The sequence below is a fragment of the Mus caroli genome, chromosome 10 (genome assembly GCF_900094665.2).
Source record: "Mus caroli chromosome 10, CAROLI_EIJ_v1.1, whole genome shotgun sequence".
NCBI classification, from domain to species: domain Eukaryota; kingdom Metazoa; phylum Chordata; class Mammalia; order Rodentia; family Muridae; genus Mus; species Mus caroli.
In genome coordinates this window covers 1896053-1923224 of record NC_034579.1, presented here as the reverse complement: position 1 = coordinate 1923224, position 27172 = coordinate 1896053, and the positions used below count along the sequence as shown (strand labels likewise).

General features: G+C 42.4%; 1 protein-coding gene across 13 annotated transcripts in view; it reads left to right on the top strand.

Annotated features, from left to right (window-relative positions):
- The window catches only part of Syne1 (spectrin repeat containing nuclear envelope protein 1), a 444430-nt gene that overhangs the window by 262411 nt on the left and 154847 nt on the right, over positions 1-27172 (top strand). For 12 of the 13 annotated variants that reach the window (XM_029482408.1, XM_029482403.1, XM_029482399.1 and 9 more), the window contains 9 exons: positions 896-1048; positions 1893-2075; positions 3339-3476; positions 7392-7577; positions 7786-7908; positions 8652-8834; positions 10696-10839; positions 18041-18235; positions 19516-19656. In XM_029482408.1, the coding sequence (XP_029338268.1) occupies positions 896-1048; positions 1893-2075; positions 3339-3476; positions 7392-7577; positions 7786-7908; positions 8652-8834; positions 10696-10839; positions 18041-18235; positions 19516-19656 (1446 nt within the window). The remainder of the gene's footprint in view (positions 1-895; positions 1049-1892; positions 2076-3338; positions 3477-7391; positions 7578-7785; positions 7909-8651; positions 8835-10695; positions 10840-18040; positions 18236-19515; positions 19657-27172) is intronic. The other variant, XM_029482404.1, reaches the window with a different exon arrangement.

The following is a 27172-nucleotide window of genomic DNA, read 5'->3' as shown; positions in this document are numbered from 1 at the left end:
GGGGAGGGGAGGAGGAGGGGAGGAGGAGGGGAAGAGGAGGGGGAGAGGGAGAGAGGGAGAGAGGGAGAGGGAGAGAGGGGGAGGGAGAAAGAGGAGGAGGAGGAGAGGGAGGAGGAGAGGGAGGAGGAGAGGAGCAAGAACACAAGGACAGGCCATAAAGAGTTTGTGTATCACAGACACAGGATCAGTGAGTGAGTAGAGAAAGGAAAATCGACTGCCTACAGGGGAATGCTAACCAGCATTTGTAAATATTTAATGAATGACTCAGAGAACAGACATTGATTCTTTTCTTGCTGGAATACCAGAAGGAGCACAATCAATGTGCAAAGCTATTGCGAGTAAATCAGCCTCAAAGCTTTATACCTGTCTCCTCTAAAACATATTAAAGTATCTATTTATTCCTGTGGGAGAGAGAGAGAGGGAGAGAAGAGAGAGAGAGAGCACATTTGCGCGTGCATGCATGTGCATTCACATCCATATGTGTGCTTGTGCGCACATAGAGACTGGAAGAAAGCATCCAGTATCTTCCTTTATCACTCCCCATCTGTCCTTTTGAGGCAGGGTCTCTTCCTGAATACAGGGATCTTGCTGTCTCCTTGAGGGTGGAAGTCAGTAATCTTAGCCATCCTCCTGTCCCTGTACCCCATGTACAGACAGGTGCAGAGCACCTAGCTCATTACCTGGATTCTGAGATCCCAAGTCTGGTCCTCACAGCTATTCAAGCACTTTGGCACCTTGAGCCAACACTGCAACCCCTCCACCCACTTTCAGGAAGCCCATCAGTGTCAACACAGCGCTGGCCACCTCCTAAGTGACTAGTCTGCATCATTTGAGAGTTTTGATATCTCTCATCAGATTTCAACTGTCAGTTTTGATGTTTCCCTTGATTGTTTAGATCCAAGAGAAGGTACAAGAAATTGAACAGGGCAAGGCCATGAGCCAGGAGTTCGGCTGCAAGATCCAGAAGGTCACCAAAGACCTCACAACCATTTTAACAAAGCTGAAAGCCAAAACTGATGATCTAGTTCAAGCTAAGGCTGAACACAAGGTAAGGATAATGGAGGAATAGAAAGCAAGGGGCTCCTCCATTGGGGCCCTGTGTTCCATCCTATAGATGACTGTGAGCATCCACTTATGTATTTTCCAGGCACTGGCATAGCCTCACACCAGACAGTTATATTAGGTCCTTTCAGCAAAATCTTGCTGGCATACACAATAGGGTCTGGGTTTGGTGGCTGATTATGGGATGAATCCCAGGGTGGGGTAGTCTCTGGGGAGGGTATAGGGAACTTTCGGGATAGCATTTGAAATGTAAATAAAGAAAATATCTAATAAAAAATAATTACATTTTTAAAAAAGGAAAAAAATTAAAAAGGAAGGAAGGAAGGAAGGAAGGAAGGGGCACCTCTGACTGCAGGATAGACTGCTGCTGTATCCATGGTATCTGGTTATGTAGGGTTCTTAGCAATCCACTAAAATCCAGGGGTAATAACACCAGTCCATTCATGCAATGTATCATTATAATAGAAATAATAGATATACATGTATGTATAGTAGAGATTCATGATTATCTAGATGTACCAATTTATAAATTTCAAGGTTTGCCGAGCCTGTTTGCTTGCACCCTGTCTGTGAGCTAAACAGCTCAGATACATTGGGTAGGGCAGAAGGAAAAACCAGTTCTCTCATGGGAAACAGATAGGAGACTCAACACACCCTCTTCGGCTGCTCTCTGACCCAAGAAATGGAAACAGCTAAGTCTTGGTAGCATGGTTGTTAATAATATTTACCTTTAAGGAGAACCATCTAAAGTATAATCCTTCTGATCTTCGAGAACCCCTGAGAAAGTATCATCTGTAATCATTTCTTATTTTGTGTTGATGGCCATATAGATGCTGGGGGAAGAGTTAGACGGCTGCAATTCCAAGTTGATGGAGTTAGATGCTGCTATACAGACATTCTCAGAACGGCACAGTCAGCTGGGCAAGCCGCTGGCCAAGAAGATAGGAAAGCTGACTGAACTCCACCAGCAAACCATCAGGCAGGCTGAGAACCGGCTGTCCAAGCTCAACCAGGTGTGCATATGTGCTCCAGACACAAAACCCGAAAACTTCAAGGCAGACATTGTAACCATTTCTCTTCTGTAAATAAATGAGAGTGCTAGCAATGATGGATGAAGTTTTGCTATAGCTTATTTCTTACAGTGTTAGATACAGGTTTATATATAAACAGGTTTATATATAAACCTGTATCTGTTTCATAACAAACTGTATTATACTTTGACAGAGTTTCATATGAATAAGCTTGGCTGTATAAACTTCATAAACTGGAGATGTAATTGTAAAAAAAAAATCCATCCATAAATAAGTTTTATAAAATCAGTTTAAGACAGATTCAAATATTTTTTCCAACATACTTTTCTTATCGCTGAATTTCACATCATGTACCCCATCATGCTTACCTTCCAGTCTGCTCCCCAAACTTTTAAGCCCCACCCCCCAAAAAAACAAGAAGAAAAATAAGAATAAAACAAACAAACAACACCAATTTGTGTTACCCATATACTCACTGGAGCAAGGTCAAACTCTTAGTGACCAAGCTCCTTAGAGAAAATTGAGTCTCCTTGCCCCCACTGCAAGCTATCAATTATGGAGAGCTACAAGGGTGTCATTATCACAATGTTAGAGTTCTCTTCTTCCTGTCTAGGCTGTCACTTTTTGGGGTAGTGGTGTGGAGATAGTGGTTATATACCTACTCATATACATCATCTTGATTTTTTGATTATAGATTGGCCTTTGCAACTCTACCGAGCATTAATCTTGCCATCAGGTTAAAGTTAAAATGAATACTTCGGCATCTCCTTTACATTTCTTTCATATAGCCTAAGCAGACCTCACACTCACTAGGCATAGCCAGTGAGGACCTTGATCTCCATCTCCCAAGGACTGGGATAACAGACAGGCATGGCACCTTCCTACTGGGCGCAGCCTAGGAGCTGGTGGATGTGACTCACAGTGGATGCTGAGAGCTTGCTCCCTCCTTTACCCAGTGGGATGCGGAATGTAGATAGAAGGGATAAAAAGAGTAATATGAGAATGAACAGCCAGGAAAAGAGAAATAACTCAAGCATATCACAGAGGACTTGGATTTGTACCCTGAAGTCACTGGGAAATCCTTAACAGATTCCCTATAGGCATGTGACTTCCCAGGGTCCCTTTTAATATCACAGTTGTAAGTACCAGCCTCTGCGATGGTTGGATCCAAAGACCTAAATAGGGTTCAATTTCCCGCTGACAAGACAGGATTTACATCCATCTGAGTGTGAATGACTTTTACAGGCGTTATCCCACATGGAAGAGTACAATGAAATGGTTGAGACTGTTCGGAAATGGATCGAGAAAGCTAAAGTCTTGGTTCAAGGGAACATCGCCTGGAATTCAGCAAGCCAGCTCCAAGAACAGTACATCTTGCACCAGGTAAATTTCAGGGAAAAAACAAAGTTAAGAGTAAAAACTGTCAGTCTGACTGGGTTAGACCAGCAGACAATTTTGTAAAATACCAGATAAGAAGAATGATCAGGCCCCATCCAGGTGACTCAGTAGGTAAAGGTCGTCACCGCCAAGCCTGGTGGTAACTGCAGTTTGATTCCTGGGTCCTACATGGTGGAAGGAGAGAACTGACTCCTGCAAGTTGTCCTCTCATCTGTCCCTAGGCACCGTGGCATGTATGTATATATATACATACATGTATATACATACATATATATGAGAGAGAGAAAGAGAGAGGGAGAGAGAGAGAAAGGCTGACTTGCTATTCTGGTTTGATCAAAAGTAGCTAAGGATGAGAGTTCATGAGACTGTATACATACATATATACATATATATATATGCTCTATTTTCCTTATAAACCCGTTTCTCTGAGCCTGAAAACATTCCTCCCCACCCCTGTGGTACTTGGGATTTGTGTGGTATTGTTGCTGCTTTTGTTGTAGACCCTTCTTTGGGAGATGCAGGGAATTCTTTCATAGGAAAAGATACAGGGAAGCATGGAGAGATTAGAAGCATCACACCCTGGAAGGAGGAGGGGAAAGACAAGCTCTACCAACTGGTACCCTGTGACTTGGAACAAAATACTCTGTCTCTCAGTTCTGCCTTCTCACCTGTCATATGGGAATGCCCAGTAGTGTTCCTGTGTTCAGTTGCCTGGGAGCAAACATCCAGCACTTCCAGGTACAGCTGATGCTCCAGGCAGGCCCTGCTTCCTCTAGGCCAGAGCCAGGGCTGAGTCATGTGGCTTACTCAGAAGGTCAGAGCGCTGAGAGCAGATCCTATAGCCACACCCCGGAGGGACACATTACTTCATTTCCTCTGAACTTAGGAGACAAAAATATTCCTTTTTATTTTGGCCATCCTCTCCGGAAATTATCTCACCCTTCTAGTAAGTTACAGTTGACTTAAATGCACATTTCTAACAGATCTTGCCACAAAATACAGGCTGGCTTTTATTTAGGTTGTATGGTTATATTTCCCCATAGGACTTATCTTTTAAATAAACTTCCCTTTTTCCTTTTCCCTGAGGTAGTTCTGGATATTGTTTCCTCCTGGAATGTTTCCATGGCTCGAATTCCAGCCCCCATGACCTCTGTCCTCTTCCCAGTCACACACACTCCTCCCAGACACAGACATCTGTACCTCTCAGACGCCTGGATCGTTTGCTCTGTGTGTGTGCTTAGATGCCAACAGACCAGACTTCCTTTACAAACTAGCTGGTAATCAATGGAAATACAACTAACTTCTAGGACTCTGAAGATGCAGTTGTGAGAACAGAAAAGATAAAGGGAATTTTAACTGTCAAGATAATACCACTTTAAAAAAAATTCCTGCTGTAATTCAGTAAAATAATTTGAAAAGCAATTACAGTAATATAAGCTGGCATTTTATTTCCTGTTCATTTTGCTTCCTGGATTCCTTAACTGGGGCTGTAATCCAAAATGTAGGAAATATTTTAAATGATATTAATAACTGTAGGGGGATTTTATTATTTATGTATTTATTTATGTATGTATATATGTATTTATTTTGTATGTGAGAGAGGAAGGAAGGAGGGAAGGAAGAAGATCAGGGGAGTGGTGGGAGGGAGGATGAGAATTCAGGCACACATGCATGTAACAGTCAGAGTAAACCTTCAGGAAGAAAAAAAAACCTTCAGGAAGAGTCCATTCTGTCCCACTGTAGGATTCTGGTATCAGACTTAGGTCATCAGGCTCACCCAGCAAGCCCATTGACCTGCTAAACCATCCTGATGGCAGTGTGATGGAACTGTTAAGAAAATTTCAATGTTAGATCATGCTTTTCTAAGATATTTTTGCACACTGTGGAACATAATGCAAGTTTTAGAAAAAAAAAAAAAGTCATGAAGATTTTCATTGTAGTTTCAGAAAGCAGACCCAGCAGTGGAAAGCAGGTTGCTGAAGTAGAGGGGGATGCTTCTACCCTGCAGCAGACAAGGACAGGCCCCTCTCTCATTGAAGAGGGTCGGGCAACAAAGGATATACTAGAGAGATAGAGCACAGCCCAGGTCAGACAGTTCTATGTGTGGTTGACATTAGTGTTCATGACACAAACTGCTGGGTGGGTTGACTGCATCCTTAACCAAAGCAAGCAACCAACCTTAGACTGCTCTGCGTATCTGCTCCAAAGTGCAGGAGGGAACTCATCTCAGAGGGTCCCCGTCCTTGCGTTTCCACCAGGAGGCACAGCTGCCTGGGTTTACCCTCCGACAAATGCAGTATAAGAAAGCCCATGTGTTCAAATGTCCAATGAAAGAGAGAAATCAGGAGACACATTATGCTCTTAATTCCTAAAAATGCCCATATGTACTAGCAATGACATCTTACAGTTTTCCTTTCAGGCATGTACAATCTGTAGCCCACAGTCGCTATGAACATATTTGTCAGTGAGAGTTGTGTCACAGTGTCATGAGTTTGGACAACCCTGCCTTGGACGTGATATGATAGAGTATTTTTCTTTTTCTTTTTTTTAAAATTGGATATTTTTCTTTATTTACATTTCAAATGTTTCCTCATTCCAAGTCTCCCCTCCAGAAACCCCCTATTCCATCCCTCCTCCCTCTGCCTCTATGAGGATGCTCCCCTACCCAGCCACTCCTGTCTTCCTGCCCTGGCATTTTGCTATGCTGGGGCATCAAACCTCCTCAGGCCCAAGGGCTGCTCCTCTCACTGATGTCCAACAAGGCCATCCTCTGCCACATATGTGGCCGGAGCCATGGGTCCCTCCATGTGTTTTCTTAGGTTGGTGGTGCAGTCCCCAGGAGCTCTGGGGGGTCTGGCCTATTGATACTGTTGCTCCCTCCAAGGGGCTGCAAACTCAGGCAAATGGATATTTTTCTTATACTTATATATATTACATTTACTGTGAAAAGAAAATTGCTTTTCATATCTAAAAATAATCTAACAAAAAGAGTAACATACCCCTGTTTTTTATATTCATCATATATCTCCCCAACTGTACATTCTGTGCTCCCCAACTTCTGTGCCCTGCATACACCATCTCCTCAGTACAAAGTGTCTTTCCCTTCCTCCTCATCTGTTAATGTGCTGATATCTTTCTTGAACCCAGTAGGACCCTTATCTCAACCTACCAGCAAGTTGTCCCACATTTGGGTTGAGTTACCCTTTAATACGTGGCTACCCTTTCATTTTCTTCTCCATATTCCAATCCATGTGTCTGTATATGTTTGTTGTCTGTTTGTATTGTTCTACTGCTGTAAGTCCCAGCAGGCACTGGGCTGAGTCATGAGAGGGGCTACACTCCCCTCAACATTGCAAGTAACCTTTTCCTCCCTGTCTTACTTTGAATAAGTAAGCAAAGGTTTTTGTTTGCAAAACTTGTGCTTTTCTTTGCATCTTACAGCATTCAGATCTTAGTTGTATAACCTAAGAGCTGAATAGGCCTTCTTTAGTGCAAATGTGGGAAAAGGCAGGATCCAAGCAGAGACGTGATCAAGACATACATTGTGCCCAAACATCACAAACACTGGCTGATATCTCTGTGTCCTGCCACATGGCGAGGCAGCCTGGGTGTAAGAGAGCATGAATCCTTAAGTCCCATACTCATGAACAAGTGGCCTTAGCAAGCTATAAAGATTCCTGGACTTGACCTTGTTGTCTATGTAATGAGGATGACAATGTATATATAGCCTGTGAGTGGGCTCATAGGGGTGAGATGGCCAAACATTGTACCATGTTCATAGTTCTTTTTGATCTTTTCCTAGTCTATTGGGTCTTTCTATTCTTCTATACATATCTGTATTCCCCCTACCCCTGTCCCTGCCTACATATCAGTTTCACAAATACAAACACTTTACTCTAGACACTGTTAGAAGAATCTGGCGAAATTGACAGTGACCTGGAAGCAATGGCTGAGAGAGTGCAATACCTTGCCAACGTGTACTGCACAGGAAAGTTATCACAGCAAGTGACACAGTTTGGACGGGAGACAGAGGAGTTACGGCAGGCGATCAGAGTTCGTTTGAGGAACCTCCAAGATGCAGCCAAGGTAAAACACAACACAACACAACACAACAAAACAAAACAAAACAAAACAAAACAAAACAAAACAAAAAAAACCAAAACAACCTGGGCGTGCTGTCCCGGGGAGAGAAAGCGCTCACCCATGGTGAGATAGTTTCTTGAATATGATGCAGTTCTTCAGTTATGACTTTGAACGTTAAATGTACTGATGTTCACTGGGGTTTGTTCTCCAGGACATGAAAAAGTTTGAAGGAGAGCTGAGAAACTTGCAGGTGGCTTTGGAACAAGCCCAGACAATTCTGACTTCTCCAGAAGTAGGGCGCCTTAGTCTCAAGGAGCAGCTGTCCCATCGGCAGGTAAGCAAAAAGAATTTAAGAAGGCCTAGGGAAATGGCTCAGTTTTCAAAGTTGTTGCCTTACAATCACAGGATTGGATCCCGAGAGAACTCACATTAAAAACCTGGGCGTGGCCAATCCTAAGACTTAGGAGGGAGCAGTAGGCAGACAAGACCACCCAGGTCTACATGAGTTCAAGGCCAGCTAGACTGACATAGTGAGATCCTGTATCAGAAAACACCAAAACGAGTCAGGCTGACAGGTGCTTAAAATCCCAATGCAGAGGAGAATGAAATTGGCGGATCCCTGGTGCTTACTGGCTACCCTGGTGCTTACTTGGCAAGCTCTGGTCCAACAAAAGATCATGTCTTAAAATTAAAAATGTAAACAGCTGTTGAATAATGGTAGGTGAGTTTGTTGTCCTCTGACCTCCTTATGTATACATATATGTACAATCCTCATTATGCACCTGCCATTAGGAACTCAAAGGCACATGTGCATTTACACACACACAAACACAGACATGCACATGTAATACTCTAGGATGAATGGGGCAAGGGGTTTACATTTTTAAAATAGCCGCAAGAAAAATGTTTTCTAAGCCCAGCGATAGTCTTAACATGGATTTGTTGTTTAGAACATATCTTCCTTGCAAACTGTTCTGACCCACATTGTCCTGGTAGCTACAATTCAGGAAATGCCTTTGTTTATGTAATACATGATAAAATTACCAGGGGCTTAAACTGCAACATGGCCCCTTTCAGCATCTGCTGTCTGAGATGGAGTCACTGAAGCCAAAGATGCAAGCCGTACAGCTCTGCCAGAGTGCTCTCCGAATTCCTGAGGATGTGGTCGCCAGCTTGCCTCTGTGCCTCGCTGCCCTGCGGCTGCAAGAGGAAGCCAGTCAGCTGCAGCACACGGCCATCCAACAGTGCAACATCATGCAGGCAGGTGCAACTGTGCATCCCGTTCAGCCCGGGGGCCCACGCTGGCAGAGCAAGAGCACATGAGTCATGGGCTGCTTTTCTTAGCATTGTGTGGGCTCAGCCATCAAAACACCCAGAGTGCTAAATTTGACAGTCTGTTGTACTTATATAAAATCAAGAGATTAAGACTCTATTATGTGGATCATCCACACAGGACCGGGGAAAGATCTCTAAAAATTACCTTTAAATGAAAATTATCTTTTGGTGATTTTTTTTTTAATGAATAACTCATACACATTAATTTTGTATGTGGTCATATATGTATCTGAAAAGAATCTAGAGCCTGGTGATATGGGCTTGCAAGTTTGTATTACACAACAGCGTTCATATGTCATCCAATTTGTGTATTTTTTTGGCCTAAGAAGGACATCCAAGCACAGATCTTAATCTTTTTGAGGTAAGAAGAGAAAAATAATTCCCATGAAGAAATAATGCTACTTACTATATCTTTTCTTGTAAGAAGTATTCCCCTGATTTATACATAGTTATATCTCATTAAAACAATGCCTGCTCATTTGATCAACCACCCTTGATCATTGATTACCTTGTAATTTGTTTGACATCAGAGACCCGAGGCTACTGGCCATGCTTAATTAGTATTATCTGGAACTGGAACTCTTGGCTGATGTCTTGTTATCCAACATTGTTTTAAAATTTGGTTTGCATTTTAGTGTGTGATACATGTACATAATAGTATGGGTGTGTACATGTATTTTAGGTTTTTACTGCTGTGATAGACACCATGACCAAGGCAACTCTTGTTTGTTTGTTTGTTTGAGACAGGGTTTCTCTGTGTAGCTCTGGCTGTCCTGGAACTCACTTTGTAGACCAGGCTGGCCTTAAACTCAGAAATCCACCTGCCTCTGCCTCCTCCCTAGTGCTGGGATTAAAGGCGTGCGCCACCATGCCTGGCCCAAGGTGACTCTTATAAAGGATAAACACTTAACTGGGGCTGGCTTACAGGTTCAGAGGTTCAGTCCATTATCATCAAGGCAGGATCATGGCAGGCAGATATGAAGCTGAAGGAGCTGAGAGTTCTACATCCAGTTCTGAAGGCAAACTGGAGCAGACTGTCTCCCATATGGATAGGAGGAGGTTCCCAGAGCCCACCCCCACAGTGACACACTTCCTCCAACAAAGCCACACCTACTCCAACAAGGCCACACCTCCCAACGGTGCCACTCCCTGGGCCAAGCATATTCAAACTACCACAATGTGCATGAGGGTTCATGTACATGTATGTGGGTTCATGTATGTGTATTCATGTACATGCATGTGAAGGCTAAGGTCAACAGAATATGTCTTCCTCCCTTGTCCTCTATTTTTTGAGACAGAGTTTTCTGTTGAGCCCAGAACTAGTAGATTTGCTTAAGCTCCAGGGAACCTCCTTGTCCTTGATCCCTCGCCTCTCAATGCTGGTTACAGATGTGGCTTTTTGCTTTAATATTTGGAATTTGAATTCAGATCCTTAAACTTGTGTGATGGGCACTTTACCATCTGAGGCATTTGCCCAACCCATCAGTCAGTATCTCTCACACAGAGAGAAGGAAGGCTTTTGCCCTGACAGCTCATCTTCAGGACAGTTTTAAGAAGGCAGACCAGAGAGAATCCTAACAGCTCACCTATTTTGATCCCATTAATAATTCTATTATAATCTTTCAAAAAGTCGATGTATCTGGGTGAAAGTTGTTCAGTTGCACCGTCTGAAGGACTTTATCCATCTCTTTTTGACTTCCTGGACCTGGGGAAAAAGAAGGTAATGTTAGTGGGAAAGCCACCCAGTGACTGGTAGAAAAAACATAGTCTCATTTTTCCCCCAAAGGAGGCGGTGGTACAGTATGAAGAGTACAAGCAGGAAATGAAGCATCTCCAGCAGCTGATAGAAGAGGCACACAGAGAGATCGAGGACAAACCCATGGCTACCAGTAACATCCAGGAGCTACAGGCACAGATCTCTCTGCACGAGGTGAGACAGAAGGGCGGGCAAAGCAAGACACTGACCACTGGAAACTGGTTTCATTTAGAGCAGTGGTTCTCAACCTTCCTAATGCTGTGATACTTTAATACAGTTCCTTGTGTTGTGGTGACCCCCAACCATAAAATTATTTTCACTGCTACTTCATAACTATCATTTTGCTACTGTTAAGAATCATGATGTAAATATCTATGTACTGTTACAAATCATGACATAACCATTTGTGGTTTTAGATGGTCTTAGGTAACCCCTGCAAAAGGGTCATTGGTCTCTCAAAGTGGTGGAGACCCACAGATCGAAAACTATAGGTTTAGGGACGGGAAGAGAAGAACTCTTAGCTTTGTGAGAGATCAGTTTTCAGTCTTGCACATCTGTTACAGGATATTTGAACCTGTTTCTAGTTAGGGTGTAGCTCATCCCTTAGCACACACTGTTAATCCCACCTGCTGGAGTACAGACACACCCTTAGTACTCTCCCTTAATCACAAACAATGAAGGTAAATATCATTTGTAGAAGGAAGCGCCCATGTTTGAAAGTGATGTCTAATTGACTGGCAGAAAAAGTGACAAATCAGAGACGGGTTTGACAGAATAGGATATGCTCACTTCTTATGAGGAAAGAGATGAAAGGGAAGCTACTTTGTAGTAGCAGTAAGCCGGCCCAAGGCCTACATGAACCGGGTATTTCTGGAAGGCAGGCTGGGGCTGAAAGAGAGAGAGACTAGACTTCGAGAAAAGAATGAAGCCAAGACAAGTTTTCTCTGATCAAGGCCCGAGAGTTTACTAAAAGAATGTACTTATAAGGGGGGCGGGGAGGCCCATTCCCCACCAATCCATTCTTGGTGCCTGGAGCCAGCCTGTAGGCAAAATGCAGTATAGGATATGTCTCTGAATGTCTCAAGGATCTCTCAGCAGGTAGCAGAGTCTCTGAGAAGAGCAGTGGTAGTTGACATAACAATAGAGCCATCTAAGTGGGAAGGCTACACCCCAGGTGATCTCATATTCAGTGGCAGCAGTCTGAATCAGCCTGCTTCAAGGCTGAGGGAGGCTACACTACTTGAAGTAGAGACAGACAGTACAGGAATAGAGTCCATGGAGAACAGTGTAGTAGAGTTGAGAGACAGCAGAACAGCAGAGAGAGGGAGGAACAAGCTAGACACAGGTAAAGAGAGCACTAGCAAGAAAACAAGAAAGAGCCAGAAGATTAGAAAACATTGCTAGAGTTCATTTGTGGTAAAGCAGAACAATTCAAAGGCCTAAGAGAAAAGCCAGATTGAAGAAGTCAGCTGGGAGAGGAGTTTGAGGCAGAACGCCTGAGGTGAACGAGCAGCTAGAGTTCATAAAGAACAAGAAAGGGTGAGCTTAGTGAGCAGCAAGTCTCACAGGCTGAAAACATTCTATGGCTAGATTAGATTGTATAGAGGCTAGAAGCTTCCAGGACTAGGCCTAGGTTAACAGAGGGAGGCAGCAAGCCTCCAAGAGGATAATTACAGCAGGCGAATAAGAGGTACTTCAACGCACAGCATTTCAGCTGTTTGTTTCTGCATTTTCAAGGTGATTCTTGCTGACTCAGTAATACAGGTATTTCCCATGTATTTCCCATTCTGCAGCCTCTATGTGCTATTTGTGGAATGTTCCACTGAGAGTCCCATGCATGGAAACAGATCAGTGCACGAAACAGTTAATTCATTAAAATAGTCTAATCCTTGATTTCTAAAGCCTTGTAAGAAACAACCATGTCCAATGCTTTGTGGTGGTGTTGGCCTTTTTACAAACAAAGGGTGACTTCATGTTAAAGAGAAACGCACTTCCACCTGTCATCCACTGCTTAGACTCTTTCACTGAGATCAAGAATTATCAAGGTTCTTTGCCTCACAGGTGTCTCCTCCTTGTCTTTTCTGCATCACCTTACATCTTCCTGAATCACAGGTCTCACAGCTCCAGAGTGACAAAGCCCAGTGATATTTAGCAGCAAATTCTGTCCCTGGCCTGTCATTTCCTATTAGGTCAATTCTCTCTCCCTTGGGGGCTGCATACATTGTGATGGGCGACAGAGAGGGTTATTTAGTTCTTCATGCCAAGGACAGACATTATGTTTTGCTTTCTATCTGATTTTTTTTATTACCTCTATCATATCTTCCTGGCCTCGATGTGACAGTAAGCTTCTCAGAGATTGAACTGTTCCCCTGAAGTGTGTCATGCCTGCTTTCCACATATAAGTAAACAATTTCTTCAAACAGTTTACCAGCATAGTACATTTCTATGGTTTGAAAAACCAATATTCTTTTTTTTATTAGATATTTTCTTTGTTTACATTTCAAATGCCATACAATTTCCTAGTTTCCCCTCTGAAAATCCCCTATCCTTTCCCCCTTTCTCGTGCTCCCCAACCCACCTACTCCTACTTCCTGGCCCTGGAATTCCCCTATATTGGGGCATAGAACCTTCACAGGACCAAGGGCCTCTCCTCCCATTGATGACTGACTAGGCCATCCTCTGCTACATATGCATCAAGAGCCACGAATCCACTCTGGGGGTACTGGTTAATTCATTGTTCCTCTTATGGGGCTGCAAACCCCTTCAGCTCCTTGGGTCCTTTCTCTAGCTCCTTCATTGGGGACCCTGTGCTCCATCTTATGGATGACTATGAGCATCCACTTCTGTATTAGTCAGGCACTGGCAGAGCCTCTCAGGAGACAGCTATATCAGGCTCCTGTCAGCAAAATCTTGTTGGCATCTGCAATAGTGTCTGGGTTTGGTGGTTGTTTATGGGATGGATCCCCAGGTGGGGCAGTTTCTGGATGGTCACTGCTTCAGTCCCTGTTCCGAACTGTAACTTCTCTGTAACTTTTACCATGTGTATTTTGTTCCCCCTTCTAAGAAGGATCGAAATATCCACACTTTGGTCTTCCTTCTTGAGTTTCATATGGTTTGTGAATTGTATCTTCAGTATTCCAAGCTTTTGAGCTAATATCCACTTATCAGTGAGTGCATATCATGTGTGTTCTTTTGTGATTGGGTTACCTCACTCAGGATGATATCCTCCAGATCCATCCATTTGTCTAAGAATTTCATGAATTCATTGTTTTTAATAGCTGAGTAGTACTCCATTGTGTAAATGTACCACATTTTCTGTATCCACTCCTCTGTCAAGGGACATCTGGGTTCTTTCCAACTTCTGGCTATAATATATAAGGCTGCTATGAACATAGTGGAACATGTGTCCTTATTATCAGTTGGAACATCTTGGTATATACCCAGGAGAGGTATTGCTGGATCTTCCAGTAGTACCATGTCCAATTTTCTGAGGGACTGCCAAACTGATTTCCAGAGTGGTTGTACAAGCTTGCAATCCCACCAGCAATGGAGGAGAGTTCCTCTTTCTCCACATCCTCACCAGCATCTGTTGTCCCCTGAGTTTTTGATCTTAGCCATTCTGACTGGTGTGAGGTGGAATCTCAGGGTTGCTTTGATTTGCATTTCACTGATGATTAAGGATGTTGAACATTTTTAGGTGCTTCTCAGCCATTCAGAATTCCTCAGTTGAGAATTCTTCATTTAGCTCTGTACCCCATTTTTTAATAGGGTTATTTCAAAACCAATATTCTTACATTCACCTCTACAGCTATAGACATCATCTGCTAGTTGCTTCTCTTATGAATTGGTAATGAAGTAGCAATTTTTGAAATCACTGCCTGAATAGTATATTATATATTGTCATATATTATTTTATTCCTGCTTTATAAGATCCAGAACACTGTTTCTATAACTTTTTCATTGTGACCCAAATATTTTTGTAACTTGTCCAGAGTAACATTAGCTATCACTAAACCTTATGTTTTAAAAATGATTGAAAATATTTACATCTCTCTTTTTCAACCCCATGAGGATTGGATTTGGGAGGTTGGAAGGCAGGCAAGATCCCACTATATAGCCCAGGCTAGCCTCAAACTCCCTGTTCTTCTGTTTCTTCTGTCTCGGCCTTCTAATGGCTGAGATTACACGTGAATGTTCTCACAACTAACCTACAATATGCTTCCCAAAAGAAAGAACAGAAGGAAGAAGAGGAGGAAAGAAGAAAGACAGATCAGCTATATTTTTTTAAAATACCTCTTAAAGTCCCAAATATAGCGCTAGTTAATTCAATATTTGGGGTTTAAACATTGATGATTTCTTTTTGCACTGTAACATAGACTTGTGTATGGCATCATAACAAAAAAGGAATTAGTTTTAAGACAAGGTTCAGAGCCACCTCTTTGAGTCTCCCTGGGAGACTCAGATAGTGACCTGCCTCATCCTGTCACAGAGTCTCGTTAAGGTCCTGTCTTCCTGTTGACATCTCTTGGCTTCATCCTGTAGCTTAGAAGATATTTCACATAAATAATGATGTAGACACACATGAAGGTCATTGTGCAGAAAAGCAAAGCACAGGGAGGGAAGTGGCAGAGAGGAGACAGCCTGAGTGGTAAGAGCATAAAAGCCAGGATGCGGGTCGTTTCTGTATTTTCTGACTCCTCCTACTGAATTTCAGTTTTAAGTAGAGTATGACATAGTTACAATTTTACTCTTAAGGGATATGCTCATTTTATTTTTTGAAAAAAAATTCAAAAGGTACATTTTATTTGAAAAAAAAAAACAGAAACAAAACCCAGCTACTTTGAAGGCACAGGAAAGAACACCCTGTATTCTTAGCTTTCCGCCTTGCTCCTGTGGACAGAAGGCTGCTTTCTTTGGAGCGGACATTGGCCCAGGCATATCCTCTGTTATGATCATTTATAGACATGTCTAGCCCAAATTAAAATATGCACGCATATTTTTTTTCTGAGAAGGGATAACTCATTAACCCACTGGGTCCATCTTAGTCAGTGGATTTGCCTTTGTTATGAGAGGAAGGCAGAGTTCACAGAAGGAAGCCATTACCACATAGGCTGACAATGGAGTGTAGATTCTGATAAACCAAGCAGATGGAAGTCCTGATCCTGGTGATCAGAGCTGTATTTTTAATAAAGATCACAGATGTCTTGTGTACATGCTAAAGTTGAGACTGTCGTCGTGGAGAAGGGCATCTCCTATCAGCATGGGCCTGTGTAGGCCCTACCAGGGGCAATTGTCACCTGTCCCTGGCCACAGGGTAAGCAAAGGCTAAGTCTAATAATTCTGTGAACTGTATGAAATCCCTCAGTTTCCCTGTTAAAGGCAAGGCACCTTAAACAAGCAAGCAAGCAAACAAACAAATAAAACTCCCTTAGATTTAATTAGTATTTTCAAGCACAAGAGTATAAATATAAATTAGACTTCTGGTTTTTTGCTTTTTGTTTTTGTTTTTATAATTCCTGGTATGAGCTACCATCTAGATGACAAGCTGTCTGCTAGATTCTGCTGGACTGTTACCCCTTGTTCACTTTCAAGTGAGAGGGCAGAAGCTATGCAACCAACAGTAATAGTCTAGTGCGTGTGTACATGAGTGTATGTGTGTATGGGTATGGGCATGTGTTTGTGTGTCTTTCTGTGTATCTCTGTGTGTTCGTGCTCTCATTTAAAACGGTTAGCATTTAGCCTGATTGGCAGCACATGCCACTAATCTCAGCCCTGGGACTGAAACAGAAAGATTGTGAGTTTAAAGCCAGATGAAGCTACAGAGCGTGGAACAACAAACAAACAAAACCTATTTCCTCTACCCTGAAAAAAGAATTTGATTTTCAACGTCTCCCCTCAAAGGGAATAGCAGATGGAGCTATTGTGCCAAATATGAATGATAATGGCCTAGAAACATGGATTCAAATGGCTGTCCAGTACCATGTTACCCGAGGAAATGGCTTCATGATCTTATTATAGCCAAAGAACACAGAGAACAAAAGAGAGCCCTAAATAAGAGCATATTTCAAGTACCTTAGGGGGAAGCTTGGGAAGCCAGGAACCCTCAGGTGTGATTGGAGAACTTAATACATTCCAAAAGGATTTCCCTAACCGTGATGTTAGGGCAGGCAGAGGGGGATAACGAATAAGTATTAAGGGTACAAAAGACAGTGTATGATAATTTGTCCCTGAGCCTGCCATAGTCCTGAAGTTCTAATCAACCACCTTGTGGCATCTTTAGGACAGTTGCAGCTCTTATTCTAGGACCTTGACTCCCAGTCACAGAATGTGTCCTATATACATAACTGACAGCTTGCCAGGCAAACAGGCTTGTCCCAAACAACAGGGAAAAGAAAGAAGGATACCTCTGCATCTTTATGTTACCGTCTCAGTACATAGATCTCCAATCTGTTAAAGATATGAGGAAGTATTACTTCAACATCTCATCATTGTAGTGGTTTCTCTTTAATGTAAAGCAAGAAAGTATAGCTGTAATGTTTGGAATTGCCACACCCCTAGAACTGACCTGTAGTTAACCCTTTGAGGAGCTGTGTGCAGTCCAGAGTATAGTTACACAAAGTTTCAATCATGTCTCAAAATAATGTTTTTGTCCCTCCCCGGCAAGAGCAAAATAAAATGAGACAGCATTCATTTGCAACAGCAGTTCAGAGATCTGCTTTGAAATACGAGAAAATACTGGAGGTGTGTTGTGTCTGATGAGAGACTATTGGCCACATAGATAGTATATTTAGGAGGTCAGTCACATACAAATTAAGGATTAAGATATCATAGATTTCATACATACTATTCTGACATTCTATAAAAAAAGGTCTTGGTCACAGGAACCAGCAAACAGTTTGCTTTGTGACCCTGCCTTACTAAGTGACTGCCACCTCTTGGATGTAGTTAGTATAAAGAGCTGAGCGTTGGGTTTTTTTTTTTTTTTTTTTGCTTTAGTCATCACATGACCTAATTTCCATGGCATGAACCATCTGGTAAATTTCAGAGACTTCAGGTATTTTGGAGAAAGTTGCCAGCACCGCATGCTGGAAGTTCATAATAGCTTAATGGTCGCCTGTCAGGGCTCAAAGCCAATCTGCCCGCCCCATATTCCCACTGCAAGCCTAGCTAGGGCTCAGTGTCTGGGGTTGGGCTCTGCTGCGCTGTGGTCTGGCTCGGCTGGGCTGGAGGTGCAGCAGCCGGCAGCTGCGGACCGCCTCTGCTCAGCGCAGGGCTCGGCTCCGCCTCTTATTGGCTCCGGGCTGCAGGAAGATGAACCCCACTACTGTTTCCTTCTGATGCCGCTCTGACACACAGTGGGAAAATGTTTCCTCAGGAGCTGGCGCAGAAAATCAAGGGCTACCAGGAGCAGATCGACTCTTTGAATTCCAAATGCAAGATGCTGACGATGAAAGCCAAGCACGCTACTATGCTGCTGACTGTGACCGAGGTCGAGGGACTGGCTGAAGGGACCGAGGATCTGGACCGCGAGCTCCTCCCCACGCCTTCAGCCCACCCCTCTGTGGTCATGGTAAGGATCAAGCCTGGCCGTACAGCTAGCTTTGCTCTTTGGACTGGAGCATGGCTGCTGGTGGCCAGGAGCCACAGCCATGCTTCTTTAGAGACTAGCGTTAGAGCTTGTAGATCCTAATTTAGGAGCCGGCTCCTTCGTTTGTAGTGACTGACTGCCCAGGAACCAGAGCTAATCTTTAACCCTATAAACAGTGGCATTTGGGACTGCTAATGTTAGATTTGGAGTCCAAGGGCTGCCCTTCATTCATGAGCAATTTTGCAATAACACTGACCTATTTCGTGTTTTATTTTGAAAATAATTCCTTTACACCAGAGTCATGACACATAGATTTAACTGTTTTCCCATATACACATATACACACATATATGTATATATTCCAATATATGTGTGATATATATTCCCATATATGTGATATATATGCATATATACATATGCATATATATGAGAAAAACTATTATGACAAAAATAAAGAAATTAACAAGGCAAAGTTTAGTTTGGGACCAACAGACTATTTACTCTCCCTTTTATACCATTATTTCCCTCTACATTTTGCAACTGAGTGTTTTGGTAACTATAGTATCTTCTGGTGATGTATATTTTCCTCACTTATGCTATGCCTCAGGTAATAAGTAACATATCCGCAAACCATGTGGCCATATGTGACTTTAGATCAGCAGTTCTCAACCTTCCTAACATTGTGGAATACAGTTCCTCGTGTTGTGATGACCTCCAACCATAAACTTATTTTATTGCTACTTCATAACTACTTCTGCTACTGTTATGAATGGTAATGTAGATATCTGGTATGCAGGCTGTCTGATATGCGACCCCTGTGAAAGAAAGGGTCATTCTACCCCAAAGGGGCCACGACCGACCCCCAGGTGAGCAATACTGTTTAGTTGCATTTAATTTCCTTGGACATTTGGAACTTGAGATGGCACAAGAGGCCAGGTTTTATTTCACAGATCTCTTTTCCTGTTTGGCGCACATTTTCCTGACTTATTTATAAAGCCACAAATACACTCGATGAAAGAGACACTTTTGACCAACATCAAATTCTTGGGTGTGAAGTGCAGCCACGAATCTGTCTGTTTTAGAAACAGTCTTAACACAACCACTTGATATACTTTTATATACTAACCCAGAGTTAATATGTAAACTAATGCCAGTCATGCCAACCTTGGCTGGATGATGAAGGCCTGAGCTTTGTCTGTGAGGTTTTGTGCTAACATAGCTAACGGATGTTTATGTCCTCTGGGCTACATTGTGCGTGGCAGATGACTGCAGGCCGCTGTCATACTCTGCTGTCACCTGTCACTGAAGAGTCTGGGGAAGAGGGGACCAACAGTGAGATTTCCTCTCCACCTGCCTGTCGCTCCCCATCACCTGTGGCTAACACGGAGGCGGCTGTTAACCAGGTACCTCCCACTTGTCCTTCCCACACTGTGAGCTCTCGATGGATACAGTTCTCCGTTTGCCATCCCCATTGGGCTGTGGCTATGAGTCGCCAGTTTCACTGAATTTGGGACCAGAGGCCGTATCATTAAGTGTGGTAGTCACATAAATTATGGTTGTCATGGAAGGTGAATATGTCGCCACCCCAACTGAGCTACTGGTCGGTGAAGTGAGCAAAAATTAGCTCACAAAAATTATAGCTCAGTATAAACAAACTCATCCACCATGCAAATTAAAGCCCAAAGAAGGTCCCTTTAAGGCCTTATGGCTTCCTAAAGCAATCCTAGGCATGCGGTACTGTATCCCAAAGGAGAACACAGAAGTATGATTCTACGGCTCAGTTAACATGCATGGAGGACTGCGGTAACACTAACCAGGTCCTACTTTAAATAGCAAACCTTGATTCATATGAGACTTTTAGTTTCTATAACGTGAAGATGTGCCTTGTTATAGGCCACATTTTAACATATCTTACACTAAATATAACATAGTCTAAGTGGTGTGCCAAAACATTTAGTGAGATGTATATGATATAAGCAAAATACTTTCAAAATAACCAAAACTTTTAATGTGAATGTGATAAGCGGTGATGTATTTTTAGCCAAAACAAATTTTGACAGATTTTAATGATGTTTCTAAGAAGTTATGTAACTGCTCGTGAGCTGAGATAATATTGAGAGGAGGCACTAATTAGAGAAAGTTTCTCGTAGACAGCGCTATAAATCCATCACTTAAGAAAAATGTTTCTTTTATTATGTCACTTTAATTTTAAGGCCAAAGGGTTCAAAATGGACCTTCTGTGATAAAGAGAACAGGCCTCCAAATTAAAAAGGTCGTAAAGTTGCCAAGACATTTAGATGGTATGACAGTCTATTGGTAGAGACTGATACAGTTCTGGGGAAATTCTTAAGTCATCCATTCAGGAGACGCATTCTTAGCTGGCTGTGGTGGCTCCCACCTGTAATGCTAGCCCTTAGGAGGCTGTGGAGGCACGTTTACCATGAGTTCAAGACCAGCTTAAGAGCTAGGCAGTGAGTTTCCCTCTGCCTTGAGTGAAAAAGCCCAGGCTCAAAACTAACAAATCAAATCAAAACAAAAGACCTCTGAGCATGCCAGACACAAGACTTTCTGTCTTATGCACAGAACAGAAAAGTCAACAAGAATTAAATAATAACAAGAGTGATAAGAGGAAATTAACAAGAAAAGGAGAAGTTCAGAGCTCCCGGGGAGAGTTCTGTTGCCCAAGTTCTGAATTAAAAATATGAATTACTCATCCTTGGATGATACGGTTTCTTTCCTGTGGTCATGGATGTCCTTAGAACTAGAGGAGATGGATTATAGTCAGCTGGCGGTATATCAAAATGATTACATAATATTCTTAAACTTTCAAGTGGAACAATTAATACTGATCTTGACACTGTATGCTGTGGAAGTATATGCCTTTTCTAATATTTTCTATTTTTGTGCTCCATCTTGGTCAACACTTTCAATGTACATGTGAGGTTGTCCAGTACGTCATCACAAAAACACATTCACGATTTTCTTGTTATTAGTTGATATCAGTGATAATCACATCTTACAATGAGCTAGATTAGGCTTCCTGCAGCTTAGTTTTTACAAGTCTCCTCCATCACAAGATGTCAGTTAAAATCCATTGTTAGGCAAACATCCAGGCAGGGACCCGACCCCTCTTAGTAGAAGTGACCTCACCTGGGCTAAGGCAGGGGGCTGGACTTGGAGGATACTAAATAGCCAATGGGGTCTTTGCATTGTTTAATCAAACAAATCTCTAGGCCACATCAGTTGGCTGAATGTTCCCAGAGTACAGTGGAAATCAGTGAGAGACTGACAGCCTGGGTAGCAATGCACTAGATTTCAGAACTAGTTTTGAAACTCCAGGAGCTTCTAGAGGATGCCCTTTAGCTCCAGTTTCCAGACCGCCAACGCTGTACAGCACAGAATGTACACAGCCGTCCAAGGGAGAGCCAGATATAGTTAGTTAACAACATCACATCCGTGAAGGGGCTCTGTGCTCTCTCTTTCTGTAAGTAGATCTCTGTTACATAACAAACAGATTTCCCCCTCACAGTCAGGGTGTTCCCTCCTCTGACTGTGAGGGAGGAGAGAAACAAGGAGGCGTCCTCAGAGTTTGCCACAGGCTCCTTCATCTCCCTAGACACAAGCTGTCATCTGGATTCCACAGAAGAGTTGAGGCAGATGCTGTGTCATGTTGGTGGCCTCCAGGTCAGAAGCTTCGTGAGACCACAGCTCTTCAGTGTCAAGCCAGCTCTCTCTGGGGGTTTCCTCAGCAGCTCCTGAGGAAACGAAAATGAATAGCAACACACAGTTACAAGCACTAAATGGGATGTTTAATTATAACTAACTTTTAAGATTGGGAGAAATGTGGATCAAATTGGAGCCAAATTTGTCCAGATTTATTTCCTTGGGCATCTTAAGCTTAGACACATGAGCACCGAGACACACATTTTTAACCGTGATTCCTCGCTGTACGAAGCATCGATGGCAGCCATTGTTTATGGGTTTCTTAGTGATTGTGATTTACTCCTTGAGTTCTGGTAGCTCTTGCATAACAGACCCAAGTTCCTCATATACAGAAGATGATGGGCTTTCAACTCTACAAGAGACCAGTTGTCAGGTAGGCATGAGCCATATACACATAGGACCAAAAAAAAAAATTTTTTTTTTTTGGTAACAAATTGCACTCTAGCTCTTTGGGGGTCTTATTCATAATTGGGTATGTACTTGAGAAATTTTATGTTACTTAAAGCTGGAGTTTGTTTTTTCAAGCTGGTGACAGCAATAGGCTTATAGTTCCACCATATCCAGTATTCCAAGACTCCTGCTGATTCTCAGTCCATGAATGGAGCCACACCCACTGTTCTCTCTTACACATTACATTCCTACCAAGAAATTATTTTTTAAATTAGGGAAAGTAAGAGATATCCAACAACAGTAGTAAGAGGGAGGATTTATGTTAGTGTACCCACTTGAAACTTATATTTTTTACAGGGTAAGCATTATGGAATATTCCATTTAAGATTTCAAGATCCCAGTTAACTACAGGTCACTGAAAGTGTGGAGAATATGAGAACATGGGTGACTACTGTGCCACTTCTAGTGTCTATAAAGTGAATCTAGGTACAAGATTCATTCCGCAAAGCCCCCTGCCTGCTATTTTGCTGAACACACACAATGTGCTCAGAAAGCAAAGCCTCAGGCGTTATGGCTGTCATTAAGAGGCTCAGAATTTTGTGTGCAAAGGCAGATGATGGAGCTAAGAGGGTGGCAAGTGGCCTGAAAAGGGGAGCCTCATGTGATGGGAGACCCCAGAGGCAGCAGCCAAGCCAGGTGGTTATAGGTCTGTGTCAGACCTGACCCCATTGGCTGTAAGGGAAGGAAGCCTTGTGAGGTCTGTGGAGGATGTTAGGATAGGAGCAGGGGGAGGGGACTTTCTCAGGTAAAAGGGACCCTATGTGGGAACCTGGAAGCAGAGAGAACATGTAAGCCACAGAGGCAGCAATTGCAAAGAGTCTCAGTATAATTGGAAACACTTAGATCGAGAAGGGGATGTGGGAGCCACACCATGGAGGATGTCTTAGGGTTTCATTGCTATGAAGAGACACCATGACCGAGGCAACTCTTACAAAGGAAAACATTTAATTGGGGCTGGCTTACAGTTTCAGAGGTTCAGTCTGTTGTCATCATGGCAGGAAGCATGGCAGTATCCAGGCACACGTGGTGCTGGAGGAACCAGACAACCAGGAGGAGACTAAATTCTGCAGGCAGACAAAGGAAACTAACAACTGCAGTGGGTGGAGCCTGAGCATAGGAAGCCTTAAAGCCCACCTACACAGTGACACACTTCCTCCAATAAGGCCACATCCCCTCCTATAAGGCCACACCTCCTAATAGTGCCCCTCCCTATGGCCAAGCATTCAGACCACCACAAAGGAGCATATAAAGGAATTTATGGCACATGAATGACTCAGGACTTTAACCAGCAGACATCAGTGAACCACTGAAGGAACTGAACTAGCACACATACACATGTTATTGAAAAAATAGAAAGTACATGGTGTCTTGATACAATAAACGACATACACACATATGTATATGTATATCAGACATACAAGAAATTAAAAGACAGTCAAAACCATGAGTTTTCCACTGTAACTTTGCTGATTTCTCACATATTTCCAATAAATAAATAGATGGATGTTGGTTTTTTTGTTGTTGTTTTGGTTTTACTTTTCAAGACAGGGTTTCTCTGTGTAGCCCTGGATGTCCTGGAACTTGCTCTGTAGACCAGGCTGGCCAGGGACTCAGAGATCCACTTGCCTCTGCCTCCCAAGTGCTGGAATTAAAGGGTGTGCCACCACTGCTAGGCCTAGACTGATCTTTTAAAATTATTAGTTTCTTAGATTTTTTTGTACCATTTAATATTTGAAGTAATTATATTTTTGTGTGAATAATTCACTCACAAATAGTAAAATATGGCCTCATTTACAAAATTAATAGCTCTAGATTGATTCATTTTTGAGACAGTCTCCTCTAGCCCAGGCTAGCTTCAAACCTGGTATGTCCCCGAGAGTATCCTTGGACTCCTCCCAATCCTCCTGCCTCTCCTACATTTATCTTTAAAACAAACAAACACACAAACACACAAACAACAAAAAAACCCTTTCAATACTTATTCAGAATGTTAATCAATGTTGTGAACTACATTTTGGGAACTAGATCAGGTAGAGCCCATTCCTTTTCTATGTTGGTATAATATAGGCATAGTAGTTAATTAGAGGTGTACTAGCTAAATAGAGGTGCCCAATTAATTAAAATGTACTGGTTAAATGGAGTATACTGGTTAATTAGAGATGTATTGGTTATTTGAGCAGTGCTAGTTAAATAGAGGTATGCTGGCTAAGTACAGCTATTCAGATAGAGTAAAGATGTGCTGGTTAAATATAGATATTCTGGTTAAGTGGAGATGTACTGGTTAAATATCGATATTCTGGTTAAGTGGAGATGTGCTGCTTAAATATAGATATTCTGGTTAAGTGGAGATGTGCTGGTGAAATATAGATATTCTGGTTAAGTGGAGATGTGCTGGTTAAATATAGATATTCTGGNAATGTGGAAATGTAAGCTGAATAAACCCTTTCCTCCCCAACTGCTTCTTGGTCATGATGTTTGTGCAGGAATAGAAACCCTGACTAAGACAGTTAGTTACCTTGTTGCTGTGACAAAATGCACCACAAAGCAACTTTGGAGAGAGATGGCTTATTTTGGCTTTCAGTTCCACAGGGATCTGGTCTCTCATGGTGGGGAAGACAGAGCAGCCAATAGGAAGGCAAGGGGAGGTGAAGGGGGCTAAACGGTCTGGTCACATCTGTATCCAGAAATCAGAGAGAACACAGAAAGTGGTGCTAGCTATAAAGCAATGCATTTTATGTGTGTACTATGTTCCAGTGCACTGTGAACATGGAGTGTATGTGTTTTCTCTGTGTGTATTGTATACTGTGTGTCACATGTGTGCATTTTATGTGTGACACACACATGTGCAAAGTAAATTTGGACAGATGGAGACAGTGACCGAGAAAGGGACCAGCAGCCATGTTGCTGTGGCATCATACTCATGAGGGACTTAGCTGGAAGCTTCAGCAGCAACAACAGGATGGGTAGAGGGTGAGATTCACTCTCAGTGTTGAGCCAATGCATATATTAGATATTACCTGTTCCAATTTCAGAGCACGGGAGGAGATGTCAGCTAGAGTCCCACTCCCGGGCTGATCTAGTTCTACTGAATTACCACCCTTCTGACCTGAGACAGGCCAGCCCCCCAGATATCAGACTACCTCCTTCGATTACGTTTTCCTGTGTGGCCACAACCTTTGCAGATTTTCTCAATAGGTGATTATCAGCAGGGCTCGGTGTTTTAAATCATCATAATTACCTCCAATAGCACAGCGGCAAAAGCAATGAGCTTTAAGATAGCAACTGACACTGCTCTTGCGGCAGACAAACACTGCTCCCAGCTTAAGAGTCAGATGAGTGCTCATAGAAACCATTGAACACACAAACTGGGAAAAAGGTTCAGCCGGCAAGTGCCTACCAGGAGACTACGGCCCCAGTATATAAAAGCCAGGGAGGGTGGTGCACATCTGTAAAACTGGCACCTGGGAAGCAGAGATGCTGGGTCCCTTGGAAGTCAGCCAGTCAGCCAATCTCAGTCACTGAGTTTTCAAGTTCAGTGACAGGCTCTGTTTTGACAAATAAGATAAAGGCTGATCAAAGAAGACAGCAAAAATTAACCTCTGGCCTCCACATGCCAGTGCATGCATGTGAACACACACATGTACATATACCACACACACACATACACATGTTATTGAAAAAATAGAAAGTACATGGTGTCTTGATACAATAAACGACATACACACATATGTATATGTATATCAGACATACAAGAAATTAAAAGACAGTCAAAACCATGAGTTTTCCACTGTAACTTTGCTGATTTCTCACATATTTCCAATAAATAAATAGATGGATGTTGGTTTTTTTGTTGTTGTTTTGGTTTTACTTTTCAAGACAGGGTTTCTCTGTGTAGCCCTGGATGTCCTGGAACTTGCTCTGTAGACCAGGCTGGCCAGGGACTCAGAGATCCACTTGCCTCTGCCTCCCAAGTGCTGGAATTAAAGGGTGTGCCACCACTGCTAGGCCTAGACTGATCTTTTAAAATTATTAGTTTCTTAGATTTTTTTGTACCATTTAATATTTGAAGTAATTATATTTTTGTGTGAATAATTCACTCACAAATAGTAAAATATGGCCTCATTTACAAAATTAATAGCTCTAGATTGATTCATTTTTGAGACAGTCTCCTCTAGCCCAGGCTAGCTTCAAACCTGGTATGTCCCCGAGAGTATCCTTGGACTCCTCCCAATCCTCCTGCCTCTCCTACATTTATCTTTAAAACAAACAAACACACAAACACACAAACAACAAAAAAACCCTTTCAATACTTATTCAGAATGTTAATCAATGTTGTGAACTACATTTTGGGAACTAGATCAGGTAGAGCCCATTCCTTTTCTATGTTGGTATAATATAGGCATAGTAGTTAATTAGAGGTGTACTAGCTAAATAGAGGTGCCCAATTAATTAAAATGTACTGGTTAAATGGAGTATACTGGTTAATTAGAGATGTATTGGTTATTTGAGCAGTGCTAGTTAAATAGAGGTATGCTGGCTAAGTACAGCTATTCAGATAGAGTAAAGATGTGCTGGTTAAATATAGATATTCTGGTTAAGTGGAGATGTACTGGTTAAATATCGATATTCTGGTTAAGTGGAGATGTGCTGCTTAAATATAGATATTCTGGTTAAGTGGAGATGTGCTGGTGAAATATAGATATTCTGGTTAAGTGGAGATGTGCTGGTTAAATATAGATATTCTGG